The sequence below is a fragment of the Pteropus vampyrus genome, unplaced genomic scaffold (genome assembly GCF_000151845.1).
Source record: "Pteropus vampyrus isolate Shadow unplaced genomic scaffold, Pvam_2.0 Scaffold59, whole genome shotgun sequence".
Classification (NCBI taxonomy): Eukaryota; Metazoa; Chordata; class Mammalia; order Chiroptera; family Pteropodidae; genus Pteropus; species Pteropus vampyrus.
Genome location: NW_011888840.1, coordinates 2,377,501 through 2,391,656, shown reverse-complemented (window position 1 = coordinate 2,391,656; position 14,156 = coordinate 2,377,501). Strand labels below are relative to the sequence as shown.

General features: G+C 40.2%; 1 protein-coding gene and 1 non-coding gene across 2 annotated transcripts in view; one reads left to right on the top strand and one right to left on the bottom strand.

The window, feature by feature from the left end:
• Positions 1-2,515: 2,515 nt before the first annotated feature.
• TBC1D31 (TBC1 domain family member 31) overlaps positions 2,516-14,156 on the bottom strand; it is a 55,250-nt gene continuing 43,609 nt past the window's right edge. The window contains exons 19-23 of the mRNA XM_011360825.2: positions 12,344-12,484; positions 11,073-11,267; positions 8,269-8,407; positions 4,845-4,940; positions 2,516-2,869 (exon numbers count right to left, since the gene is read on the bottom strand). Of these exons, the coding sequence (XP_011359127.1) occupies positions 2,736-2,869; positions 4,845-4,940; positions 8,269-8,407; positions 11,073-11,267; positions 12,344-12,484 (705 nt within the window). The 3' untranslated portion in view covers positions 2,516-2,735. The remainder of the gene's footprint in view (positions 2,870-4,844; positions 4,941-8,268; positions 8,408-11,072; positions 11,268-12,343; positions 12,485-14,156) is intronic.
• Positions 6,789-6,907, top strand: LOC111740199. Its single transcript, XR_002780539.1, has one exon. It is a non-coding gene; the product is annotated as a 5S ribosomal RNA (ribosomal RNA).

Below are 14,156 nucleotides of genomic sequence, written 5' to 3'. Positions count from 1 at the left end.
TTATTGCCTCTCAGCTCCAATGCACTCTTCAGTACTTGCTCCCCCAAACAGACCCACCCAACTCTTCAAGCATTTCTCTTCATGGTATGCACCCTTAAATTGTCAGTAGAGGGTGCTGGAGGACAGGGCAGGCGGAATGGGCGTCTCTTCCCAGCTCCAGTGTGCTGTTTTGCTAACTCCTGTTCCTGCGTTATAGTCCACCTGCTGCATGAGTGTGTGGGGACACCCGATCGTGCTCTGTCCTAGCAGTGTGCCCAGAGTGCAATCTTAGTGACTTCACATCCTCAGCCTGACCACTTCGCCACAGTCCTCCCAACATGGCCAGGACATGTCCTAGGTCTAGTGCCAGTGGCAGTGCCCTGAGACGCACTCTCAGCACCGGCCTTCCAGCCTTGGTTTGCCTGTGCCCCAGAGGGGTGGTTTCCGGTGGCCCTCCTGACATGGACTGTGCTGGCCACTGTACACACCACCCCAACCACTCTCAGGTCCTGATGCCATGACTCTCTATGTGCTTTTACCCAGCAGCCTCGGATTGCCTGCAGCCCAGACTTACCTCCCGAGGCCAGGGGACTGTGACCCAGCATTGGCCTGGGAAACCGAGCCAACGCCCCCACTATCCAGTGGTCTGCAACCACGCCTTCTCCCGCCAGGTCTGAACCTGAGCCTTGGGGAAGGAGGGGCCTCCCTTCCAAGCTTGTCCTTTCTTTACTCTCCCTCAATCCTAGGCACTGTTCAGAATTCTCTTTACATCTATGTGTACTTACTCCTCTATCACAGTTTAATAACTCTTTACATTAAACTTTTTCTGCTCAAATTATCGTGTGGTTTGTCTCCTGATTGGACACAGACTGATGAGATTAAACATCAAGTCCAGAATCTGTAGTGAGTGCACCGCACTAATAAATCAAGCCTTTGGCAGTCCTGGTAGTAATCGTCACTGCCATAATGGTTAGCATGGAATTGCTGTGGAAAGGCCTTCGGCAAATGCTCAAATCTTGCTCAGCATCAGAGAATCCATACCAGAGAAAAACAGTATGGATATACCGAGCAAAGGCCTTTAACCAATCTTTTCAACACCACTGAATTCATACTGGACGGAAACTCTTTAAATGTCACCAATGTGAAGAGGGATTTAGCTAAAACCTCCAATTGATTCAACACTGCACAGTTCACACCAGAGAGAAACCTTACGAATGTAATAAATATGAAAAGGCCTTTCAGGATTGCTCTTTCACACACGCAAGGGAGTACTTGAGAGCAGCTTTTGAACGCAGCCAGTGTGAGAATTTTAGCCACGCTCAAGCTTTATTCAGCTCCCAGAGGATTCACACTGGAAAGAAATGGGGGTAAGGCTGAGGAGAGCAAAGCCGAGAAGCAGGAAGAGATAATCAGAAATGCATTTCGTGTTTCATTAAATGCGATAACCTTTAAAATGCCAACCGAGCACATACGGCCAAAGAGATTTAGTCAAGTATCTGAGATCTGCTAAGGCAGAGACTTTATCAAGATTATTGTTGGGAGAACTACAGGTTCAGAGAAAATGGAATGGTATAAAGAACGTCATTTGGGTGAGTATAACTCGCTTTTACTGAACGAACAGAACCTGTTTAAAAATGAAATTTTATACTATAAAAGTGGTATGTGCGCATGCGTGTGTGTGTAGTTGCAAAACGAAGCTGAGTTAAGTATACATCACAGTAAAATCGGTGAAGTAGAGGTGAAAAACTGGCAACCTACAGCTGATCCCAGGTGGCAGAATCACAGTATTTCATAATTTGAAAGCCCTTAGCAAGCCAATTCTAGTTCACCCAAGTTCCCATTGTACCCTGTTATTTCGCATCCTGTGACTTCCTGTTGCCGAACACACTGGCCTGACCCATCGAGGCGTTTGTAACTGCCTGAAAATGAACAGGAAACTGGGCCGGGGAAGGTGCTCTTGGGAAACCAATGCCTTACACAGTGATGGGATTTTAGTTTAGAACTCTGACTCTTGGACAAGAGAGCACTCTGCTTACTGAGAATATCTGGGTTACCATCAGATTGTTTTTAGACTCAGATAAAAAAGAATTCCTACTATGTATGGCACATTACTGTCAAGCCCTGTACCAGGAACTTCAAGTACGTTACATCGTGTCATCCTCACATCGAGTGCACGAGCTACTCCTACTCTTCTTGTGGCAACGGGTTCAGAGGAGTAATCTGCCCAACATGACGGCACAGCCCTGTCGTGGAGCTAAGAGCCAGAGAAGGTGGGAACGGCTGGTGCTGTCAGGAGAGGCAGAGACAGAGACACCGATGTTATTATGACCGTGGTGGGGTCACTGGTGACGAGGAGCTCCCACTGCTGGGGGACAGTGCTCTAGAGTCCCTGCTGAGTTCTCTCTTGGTCCTGGTTGTACAGGTGTTGAGATGGCTTCCTGCTCTTTATCTCTCGGTGTATCTTTCAAATAAACTCTCTTCAACTAGTGACTGAGGTTTATGCTGGTTTGTGCTACCAGAAAGAGCCTAACGCAAGTTTTAATAGTTTCAAAATGTTTTTTATTGTGAAAAGTACAAGAAGCCATTTATAAGCCAAAAGCATCAGAATTAAATAGAGCACATAATTTTTATACACACAGTTTTCTATACAAAAGGTTGATCTTTATAAAAATGTAAAATAAATAATCTAAAAAATCAGTGTCATTGATTGCAAAATAGTCATCTCCCTCCCTGACTCTCTCAAGGTCACCAGCCTCCTATGTGGCCAAAAGACGAGGTGTCTGGCATCTGCTACGAGCCTGGGCCGTGAGTCTCCGGCGAAGATTTCTCACTCTCTCCATGAGATCCCGTTCCATGGCGTCCCACTGTATTTTTCTTTGGTTTAAAGAAGCTTGAAAACAAAATTTAAAATGAACAATAATTTAATTTTCTGATGCTAGCAATGATACAGCATCTATATTAAAGGTAAAATGTGTTGTAAAAATCAGTAATGAAATGAATATTCTAAAAACCAAATTTCTTAAACAAAAGCCTGACATATTTATTACCTGGTCCTATGTGGTTCTATTTAAAAGTCAAATATTTATTTGTTGAATTAAATGAATGCTATCAGATAAATTATCTGCTTTTGGTTATTTAGCATTTTTTTTTTTGATTTGGAGATATAGACAATCTTTTAAATTAAAAACAAGCTTGTCCAAGAGTGAATCTGAGTTCTTTGCAACAACAAGTTTCCTCACTCGTTTGCTTAATGTAATGAAAAAAGGCATTTCAAGTTGCCAATGAATACTGTACACACCGGTACTACTTCCCAACGATTAAATAAAAACAAACCAAATGCTTTTCATAATGGCTAACACAGAGAGAGTACAGGATCAAGATTAAAATATTATAATGCAGGGGTCCCCAATTCTCGGGCGCGGACTGGTACCCGTCTGTGGCCTGTTAGGAACCAGGCTGCACAGCAGGAGGTGAGCGGCGGGCCAGTGAGCAACAAAGCTTCATCTGTGTTTGCAGCCGCTCCCCAGCGCCAGCATCACCGCCTCAGCTCCACCTCAGATCATCAGGCATTAGATTCTCATAGGAGCACCGGTCTCTGGTGCCAAAAAGGTTGGGGACTGCTATTATAACGTATCCAAGTATAAGAGCCATTACATACTGATTTAGAGAGGCTAACTAGTACATACTGGAATTTGAAAAATGAAGCACCTTAAAAATACACTTCTCATCCAAACTGCTTCAATTTCTGAAAACTATTTTTCCCATATGAATACAGCTTTTATGTTTTTTGTTTTGCTTCTAAATAATGTAAACTTATCAAATGTCCTCAGTTAATTTTCAAATTTAGAATTATCTAGTTAAAAAGTTCTGACGTGTCAGAACAGAGAACAGTTGAGAATCTCTTGTACTTTCATTTGTACTTATGCATGACTTTTGGTTTAATTCCTATTCTGACACAATTTATAGATGCATATAAGAGTAGGAGTTAGCAAAAATATTTTACACAACACTGGATTCTCATGACATATTATTAGGTATATTTCTTATACCTAATGGTCTTTAGGGGACATTAACGGAAATTTATCCTTCTAAAAGAACTCAAAAAGAAGACCTTGTTAAATTCTGTTCGTCTATATAATAGTTATACTGAAAAAGTCAACTAAAATAAAGTCTAACGGAGCTTCTTGTCCCCTCCCCCACTTTTATAAAACAAATCAAGTACTTTATAGGGAAAATTGTTAGCTCCTTTACGGGCCAGTGCTGTGACTACACTTCCGTAAGATATTTCTACCCCACCCCTTACAAAAATGAACAAAACCTCCAGTGAATCAAGTCAAGGGATCAAAAGTCAACTCGTCAGCATGAAGCCATGAGCCTTCAGCCGTCCGACTTTAGCTGTGCTGGCAGCGCCCACAGCGAGCACGTGCTTGCAATGGTTGTTGGAGGGAGCCCAGTCCAGCCCAGAACAGAGTCAAGAAAATTCAAGTAGGTAATAGCCTTGAAAACTAAGGCTGAGATTTTCTTTTCACAAGGAAGTAAAACAATTATGAATATCACTAATTTAGTTAGTGACTGACTGCTATCGGAGCCTCCAACTACATATTATGGCCGGTGGTGCTGGGGCCGAAGAAATGCAGAGGCATTAATGAGTCTGGCAAACTTTCTTAACTTGGGTTTCAGTCTGGTCCAGTCTTTTCCCCCAGCGGGAAATCTGGGCATCTTGCTGCCTCCATTTGAGGACTTCCATGATCGATGCTCCGGGAAAATGGCATCGACGTGCTATAAATGTAATTCAAGTCATGACCCTGCTTAAATAGTGCTAAATTTAAAATAACAGAAGAAATATTTCTTGTTTATCAACTTACTCCAAGTCGAGGAATCCACTTCAGAAAAATCGTTTAATTGTGAAGTTTTAGGCAAACAGCTTGAGGCAACCTGTTCATTCTGGCATCTGGGCACTACTGTTATAAAAGTGAGAAGATAAAGAGGATGTTTGAGAGTGAGTAGAGCCTTTACCAATTCCCAATGGTCTCTAGTAGTTAAAATTGCCAAGGATAAAAAGCCCTTACTTTTCTATTCTCAGAATATGACACTATTCAAAAGGCAAGGAAAGCGCCTTTAGAACTAAGAGCTGAGTGGATGTTTCAGTGAAGTACTTTAAAAACACCGTTAGCTAAAATAAAAAACCAACAGACAACTCAAAAATATAGATGTTGGAATAGAGATCCCAGATGTTTATTGGAAGGGATTATGAAATGTGATGAGCAAGCCCTACCTGAGTGGCTACAGTGGCTGCTCACTGCTGGCTTTAACCAGGCAGGGCCTAGTTAGAACCCTCGGCGACAGGCACGTTTCTCCTGACACCTCCTAGGGTAGTAGCAGGGCCGTGTTCCACACCAACTGGTGCCTCCCCTTATTTTTCAATCAATTGCTCCCCTCATTTAAAAATTTATATTCATCCTTCTGCTGTATTTTTACTGTTCCCGAATTCCTACAGCTTTACATGAAACAAGACACCAGAGTCTTTGAATTTTCATCCTCACGTCACTTACAACTGTCCCTTCCTTTCTGCTCCCATCGCTAGGGTCCAAACCCTCGTGAGTCAGGCCCAGGCTGTTTGGGTCACACTGACTCATTAAGATGCCTGCTTTCACCTAACCTCAAGGGCTTTAGCTAAGGGTCTTAACTCAGTTTTAGCTCCATGAGTCATTAAGACAATTTGACTAATTACCAAATGACTAATCTGAACTGGTGTGGAAGTGGAATGTGACAGCTATCGCCAAATATCTGAAGGGCTGTCACGGTGCAGCAGTGGTAAATGTGATCCGCATTGCTCCAGAGAAGTTTCTAATGAGAGAATTAAAAAAAAAAAAAAGAAAGAAAGAAAGAAAAAAGGAAAGGAAAGAGAAAAAGGAAAGGGGAAAAAAAAATAGATTCGACTTTACGTAAAGAAAAAATAACTTTTAGGTAAAATACTGGCAGAAAATGGAGTGAGGAGCTCGCCAGCTCTGAGTGCTCCGGAATGGGCTGGATGACCCTGCTGCAGAGATGACTCACCTATCAGATGCTGGTTCTTCAGCTCCTCCCAAATCTGAGATCTCAGTTCCCTGCCTTTCATCTGTCCTCCTGAATCCATCCTGCCCACAGCTGTTTAAGTCATCTTCCCAAAGGGCCATGTTGTGCGTATCATCTGTTCAAACAGCTAACGGTCCCCCTCGGCCCACAGCAATGTTCCGGTGTGTCCTTGGCACACTCTTACGTCTCCTACTTCCTGGTGCTGCCTTTCCAGGCCCCGCGTGGCAAACCAATGCTCAGCACCTCCAATCAAAATGCCATCTTCCTAATTACAGCTGATTATCTCCCAGTTTTAGGACTAAATGACTCCGGTTTAATTTATACACCCTGATTAAAGAAATACCAAATCCTTACATGGTTACTTTTTGAAAAATGGATGATTATTAACCAAGTTCTCATTTGTGAAATTTAGTAAAGTTAAAAACAACTGAGTCAGCACGGCAGGAAGCAGCAGGGACGCGGAAGGGCCAGCTCGTAGGAAGGCGACTGATGAGAGAAGCTTTTTGCAGTTTCTTCTCTTTTTCTATTCCCAAATCCGTACGTTCTCTAAAACCCTGAATTTTTTTTCTTTCTAAAGTAGGGGTAAGTGTGACAGGGATAGGGAGAAGTGGCAGCTCCAGTATCTTTTGCGATCTAACTTTAAATAATTTGTGCAAAGAGTCACATTCTACTCTCTCCACTTTCCTCAAGTGCTCTGCTTGCTATCTGGGACCTAAATCTAAAGTGTAAGAGGTGTCTACGGCCAAGCCACCCTGAACAAGTCCGATCCCGTCCGATCTCGGAAGCTAAGTAGGGTCGGGCCTGGTTAGTACTTGGATGGGAGACCGCCTAGGAGGACCAGGTGCCGTAGGCGTAAAAAATAAAAAAATAAGGGATTGTAAGCTGACAAGGTCCTTGCAATCTGTGAGGTCAACCAAGGGTTGCCTTGCCTAAAATAAAACAAAACAACCAACCAAACAAAAAAATGGCCATGCCACCCCGAACGTGCCCGATCTTGTCTGATCTCGGAAGCTAAGCAGGGTCAGGCCTGGTTAGCTTGGATGAAAGACTACCTAGGAATACCAGGTGCTGTAAGCAATAAAAAATAAAACAAATAAAGTGTAAGAGGTAATGAGGGGTTTCAAAAGTAGGCAGAATTCAATGATGACAGCTTTTAACCTATATTTTTACTTTTTAAATCTGTGAATTATCAAAGTCATGCACATAGCGGCATTATTCATAATTCCCAAAATGTGAACACAAGCCAAATGTCCACCAACTGATAAATGGATAAAATGTGGATCATCCATACAACGGAATATTATTGGCGATAAAAAAAAATGAAGTACTGATACATGTTATGACGTGAATAAACCTCAAAACATTACGCTAGGTGAAAGAAGTCAATACGAGGGACAATATTGTATGGTTACATTTATATGAAATTTCTTGACTAGGCAAATCTATAAAGACAGGAAGGAGGTTAGTGGTTGCCGGGGTAGGGGATGGGGAGAGTGACAGGAAATGGGGAATCACTGCAAATGGGTATGGGGTTTATTTTGGGGTGCTGAAAATTTCCTAAAGTTGATTGTAGTGTGACTGTATAACTGAATATACTTTTTTAATATATGGTAATACAATACTATTGAATTATACACTTTAAATAGGTGAATGTGAATTACATATCGATATAATTGATAGGCTGTTATTTAAAAAAGTAATAGATATACATTATAAAAGACTCAAACAAATTTAGTAAAAGTACTATTTTAGAATTACAACTTTGATTTTTCAGTTGATGCCATTATAAGCCTTGCACCAAAAGCTAACGTTTGATTATATCCTCTAAGTTTCCTTGTGCCACTTTAATATACTATTGTTTTAAGGATCAGCTATTGGCAAAGCACAGATTTTTACTGAAAAAAGCTAGAAATAGCACTTTGGGAACAAATCGCACTCGAGTACACTAAGGGGGTGCCAAGGATCATGCCATCATGTAATCAAACAATTCTACAGGACAGCTGGGAAATTTTTCTTGATCGGAGCTGTTTTTAATGCTTCAGCCCACTCTTTCTGACCAAAAAAAATGGTGACTAGTGATTACCTTTTAGCTGAGCAATAATTTGAATAAAAGTGCCAAAATATACTTGCGCAAGGATTTATCCATGAGAACAGGCCATTTTAAATGAATGCTTCTCTAATGTCGCTGAGGAAAGGGCATTCGTGGGTACTCACCTTTATCATACAGATGCGGAGCATGGTCCAAAGCATCGTCTAACTCCTTCTCTAGAAACCACTTTCTAGATGCATCTGAAAGAGCAGAAGCTTTCTTTTCTGATTTCAAACAAAAGTCTTTTTCTTCAGCTTCCTCCCACTAAATACAAATAAGTGAAAGAAAATCACATAAAAACTGTGGTAATGTGAGTTCCTGCAGTGGAAGACGCCTTGTGTTTTTTCTACTGCACGGCCTTTTATACTCCCAAGACACGGAGGGTCTGTTTGGTGTTAGGGTAATTTGGGTGTCTGCCTTGGCCCGAGGCTGGTGAAGAACCTTGAAAGCAGAGGCCCTTCTGATGTTCCACTCGGTACCTCAGAGTGTCGTGTGCCCACAATACAGGTCCCCACTGTCATTGAAATAAGCATTCATTTCAATACATTTTAAAACTCAAATCTTATGGGATTAAACTAGTTTTTTTAAATTAATGGCAACTGTTTCATTTAATTTGAATGCTATGCCTTAATAATAAAGTCTACAAAATTCAGAAAATGAATTCTTCTTTCTGCCATTTTATTGAGAAATAATTGATATATGTCGCTGTGTAAGTTTAAGGCATACAGCATAATGGTTTGATTTATATATATTATGAAATGATTACAACAGGTTTAACTAACTTCTATCTTCTCATATAGAGACAATAAAAAGAAAAGAAAACAAGGAAAAATTATTTTCCTTGTGATGAGAAATCTTAGGATTTACTCTCTTAACAACTTTCCTGTCTCTCACAAGCAGTGTTAGCTATGGTCAAGTTATGTGGAATGAATTCTTTGTCCAGCTCTGGTATGCATAATGACTACATAATAAAACCTACTTTCATAGATGGACCCAGAGGTTATTATGCTAAGTGAAAGAAGCCAGACAAAGATGAGTACCATATGATTTCACTTATAAGCAGAATCTAAGGAACAAAAAGAACAAACTAATTGAAAACACGAAAATAAAGGACAATCTGGTGACAGCCAGAGGGCAGAGGGTTGGGGGCTGGGAGAATGGGGTGAAGGGTTAAAGAAGTACAAATTAGTAGTTGATAGATGGGCATAGGCCATGCAGTTAGCATTAATGTACTGGCTAGGTAGAGAGCCAGAGGGGAGAAAGAGCAATTAGGGGGATCGTTTTATAAACTATATAAATGTCTAACCAATGTACTGTATACTTGAAACTAATAAATTTAAAAAACAAAACAAAAAACCCCCAAAACAAAAACCTACTTTCTTCTTCCTAAAGTAAGAAAACAATAATCTTAAAATTAGCTCAAGGGGTAACTAAAATAATCAATTTAAAATACTATATAAGTCCTAAAGCTTAGCAATGTTCTAGAGATGCTACAGCTTTTATATGCAAACACACATAACATTTTTACGTTATAGAAAAGCTAATGAATTAAATATGCATTAAATAACAGAAACTTTAAAGAATCATTAGGGCCGGGGGTACCACAGATCCATGCCTTTCCTGTTACTGATGAGGAAGCAGTTTGAGTGACCCTCCAAGGCCACACAACAGTCGAGCTAGCTTTAGAACCCGGGGCACTAGACAGCAAGCGGGGCTCTCTGCATAACATGAACAGCCCTTACAACGATTCTCAGTCTACTGTCAAAAATACCATTTTACCCAACGGAGACTAGCACTTAATTTTACACAGTCTAGTCCTAGTGTCAGCGATCCTTACCTGGAAGATGTAGGCTTCCACCACAATTTTCCTTGAGTGAAAGGGTTATAACAGGGCCTCAGAGCCCTGGGATGAGGTAGGAGGAAAATGAAACTGGAATAGTGACTTGAAGGAAACATATTATGAAAAGTTTTCGGAAAAGACATTGTGATATAGCAGCAGAAAGAGGAATAAACTCGAGCCAGTTACCTAGTTCCTGATCTCTCCCTAGTTCGTCACTGCCCTCAGGGAAGGCCACTGTGTCTACAATATGTACAGAGCATAGTCCCAGAGCTGCTCAGGGAGGATAAACCAAAAGATATGAATGTGTGATTTATACTCCTGTCTCCTCAAAACCCATTTTCTGATTCTTCTTTAGGAACAGAATTCTAATTTTATTTGGGATGATAATGCTTCTTGCTAAAAATACTACATTTCCAACATCCTTTGCAGACAAATGTGGCTAGAAATGTGATATGGGACTTCTGGAAAGGAGTTCAAAAGGAATTGTCTAAACTGGGAGGTGGAACCTTTTGCACTTCTGCCCTACTTTCTTCCTGCGGAATGGAATGTTCATGTGATGGCTGAAACTCCAGTTATCGTGGACAGTAAGGTATCCTTGAGAATGAAAGACACAGACCCAGAAGTACTGCAGAAAGGTCGACGGAGGCAGTTTCCTGATGACCTTGGAGTCAGATACCACCTGGTCTGCCTACCTCCAGACTTCTTTCATGTGAAAAAGGCAAACTTCTATTTTGCTTATAGTCACTGTTACTTTGGTTTTTGTTACTAGCAACCATACATAATTCTTAACTACAAAATCTTTTATGTTCTAAGTATAAAGAATTTGGTAAATATTATGCAATCAACCAGAACAAATCCAGGAAGCTGAGAAGTTGAGACATACGAATGCAAATGAGAAAGACGCTTAGTCATTTTTAGGTAGCATCAACATTGGGCTTCTTCTCTGAGCAATACCTATTCAAATTAGACCATCTTTATGATATTTTCCAACAACAAATTATTTGGTTTGATGCCTCTGTCATTTGGTTCCATAATATTTCAAAATTTAAATGATTAATCAATCATAAGAAGTTTAAAACACATTCTTACCTTATTAGCTTCCTCCTCCATCATTGCATTTAATACTTCTATTTCTTTCCTTCTGTTTTTCCGAAGGATTTTGGCCATTTCCTGGTAACGTTCGTGTCGTTGTAAATCATCAGATCTTTGTTTATGTAAAGCTTGAATTCGCCAGTCAGTATTTAGACATGCTTGTTCAGCTTTTGCCAAGTTCTCTTCAATTAACTAAGAAAAATTGTAAATTTCAGTAATAAGGTCACACTATATGTAATTACGATTTACTCTCTTAATGTCTCCAAGTGTCTAGGGCGGCTGTTCATAACCCTAGGTGCATATTACAATCATCTCGGAGTGCTTAGAACAAGCTGATGTCCAGATCCCACAAAAACCAATCAATCCAGTCTCTGGGGTGGCTGGAGAGTGGCACTTTTAGGAAGCCCCTCATGTGATCTGAATGTACAGCCACGGCTGCGAACATCTGTGTTAAGGGACAGGCGGGATTAAACAATTTCCACATTCGACCCTTTGAAGAGGAGTCAAAAGAGCCCATTCTTACAGACTAGAAAAGTCTTTAAGGAAAAAGAGACAGGTAGGATACTCCGGGGGCATCAGCCAAGGAACTGCTGCAGAGCTGGATGTGGGGAACTCTTTACCGGTCCTGGTTCTGGACCGGGGCTCGGCCCTGCCGTAGACCCACTTAACATGCTGGTCAAGGGATGATAGAAAAAGTTCTTTCTTGAAGGTCTCAAATCCTATTTCATTCATTTAAGGCAGAATTTCTCCACAAGAAATTGTATAAAATAAGTTTGGGAATTTTTCTCAAAGATTCATAATGGACCATATCCTCAAATTTGGCATGAAAAAAACCTAACTGTAACACAGCATTTCTAATTCTTGTCATCTCCTATTTTATTGAATAACAATTATTAATATTTTAGAGACTACACTTTGAAAATGCTGGCTTATATGCCAGACAGAAGCCTGATATTTAAAACTAATTTACTCAGGGGCAATTTCTGAGACATAACACAGTAAGATACTACAATTTATAAAGTTACTATTTCCTTTGTATTTTCTTTTAAGTCTTAAAATTCTCAAAAAGTATAAAAGACACACGTATATGGCTGTCAATGAAGTAAGTCACTTGTAAATAAATAATGTGAGATTCTAGGAACTGTGAGAACCGAAGCAAAGAAATGAATTAATTCGACTTTATAGTTTAATTTTGAATTCCTTCTTTTAAAAGATGACAGAAGGAAATTTCCCCCTCTATATGTACACTAAATTTACCATATTTTTACCTTCTGAGTTTTTTGGTTCTGAGTTTCATCTGTTTCTAACAGTCTATGAAATGTGTGTTCTTCAAGATCCACTTTTCGTCTATAGGTGTCTGCATCTTCTCTCATTTCTTTTGCAACAGCTTCTTGATTTCTAGTAAAATTCTGTTGAAAAAAAATCACTGGTCTATATAATAATGCTAGAACACAAAAATGACTTTTCTTTTCCCCCAGAATACTAATATGCATACAAATAAAAACCGTAAATCATCTAATTTTCAAAGTATAAAATCAAACATCAGTGACATCAGTGAAAATAAGAGAATCTGAAAATTCTCTCCTCCATAAAACATTGAGAATCCTGGCAAAACCAACTTTTTCAGAACTCCGGAAATTAACTGAAGGCTTGTAGCAATCTGGGGGTGGGGGGCATTTATTCATAAAATGGCTGAATCCTGGTTAAGAACAGCCAGCTTTACAGCATTTTTAATCTGCATTATTCCTATTCTACCCAACCCTTAAGGTCTGCATTAGTCTTGAACATTAGTAGCCTGGCAACCAATGGAGGGGCAAAATGCGGCTGGTGTTTTTTCAAAGTCCTGTTCCAGGAGAACTGTCAAATGATCGAGTAGTTCTGGAGGACTCTACTCCCAAGACTGTCTTTCTGTGACCTGACTCAGAACTTACCTACTTCCAAATGTCTTTTCCCTGGGGACATTTGCTGAAAACAATCGGAGGAAACCATTCAATATACTGGCTGCCAGAGGCAGTGGATCCAGAACAAACAATAGGCTAATCATAAAGCTTTATGGAGAAAGCTGGGGAATTAGATGTCTACAGGGGTCTCTGAAAAACTCTCATAGATTCCTAGGGCTCTAGAAGGCCATGTGTATGGTCATGCACATGCTAAGGCCATGTGTACGGCTGTGCACATGCTAAGGGCTGTCTGAATGCTTAGACTTGAGAATATCCTGAACTCTCAACTGCAGTGAAATGAGGTTTTGCAAAATCGAGTGTTGAAGGCATGCCCCGACAGCATGCACACAGAACCCTTGGCAAAGACTAGAGGTTTAAGGCATCTAAGGAAATCTCTGTCCAATCACTAAGCTACCTGAATAGAGACTTCAGTGGCTACAAATGACAAAGACTAGAGATTTTACAGAATTAATTCAGAAAAGTCACTAAGCAAAGAAACAACAAGAAACCCTGGGGAAGGAGAAGAATCTGATTTGTTATATTATGTTATTTAAAATGTCTAGTTTTTACCAAAATATTACATGATATATTAAAAACCAAGAAAATATGGCTCAGGAAAACACTTTGAATAGACATTAACCACATGATCTCCAAAGAAGATAGAAAAATGGCCAATGAATATATGACATTATTAGTCATAAGGGAAATGCAGATCAAAACCACTTCACACCCACTAGCACGGCTACAATCAAAATTGTTCACGAGAATGTAGAGAAATTGGGAGTCTATACTCCTGGGTACATATCTAAGAGAAATGAAAACATGTGTCTAAACAAAAAGCTGCATATGAACGTTCATAGCAGCACTACTCATGATAGCCAAAAAATGAAAACAACCCAAATATCCACCAACTGATGAATGGATATTGTCCATGCGTACAATGGAATATTTATTATTCAGCCAAAAAAATAAAAAAGCACTCACTCCAGCTACGACATGGATGAACCTTGAAAACATCATGCTACATGAAAGAAACTAGTCACAAAAGGCCACGTGTTGTATGATTTCATTTACATGAAATGTCCAGAATAGGCAAATCCGTAGAGACAGAGTAAACCAGTAGTTGGCAGGGGCAAGGGAG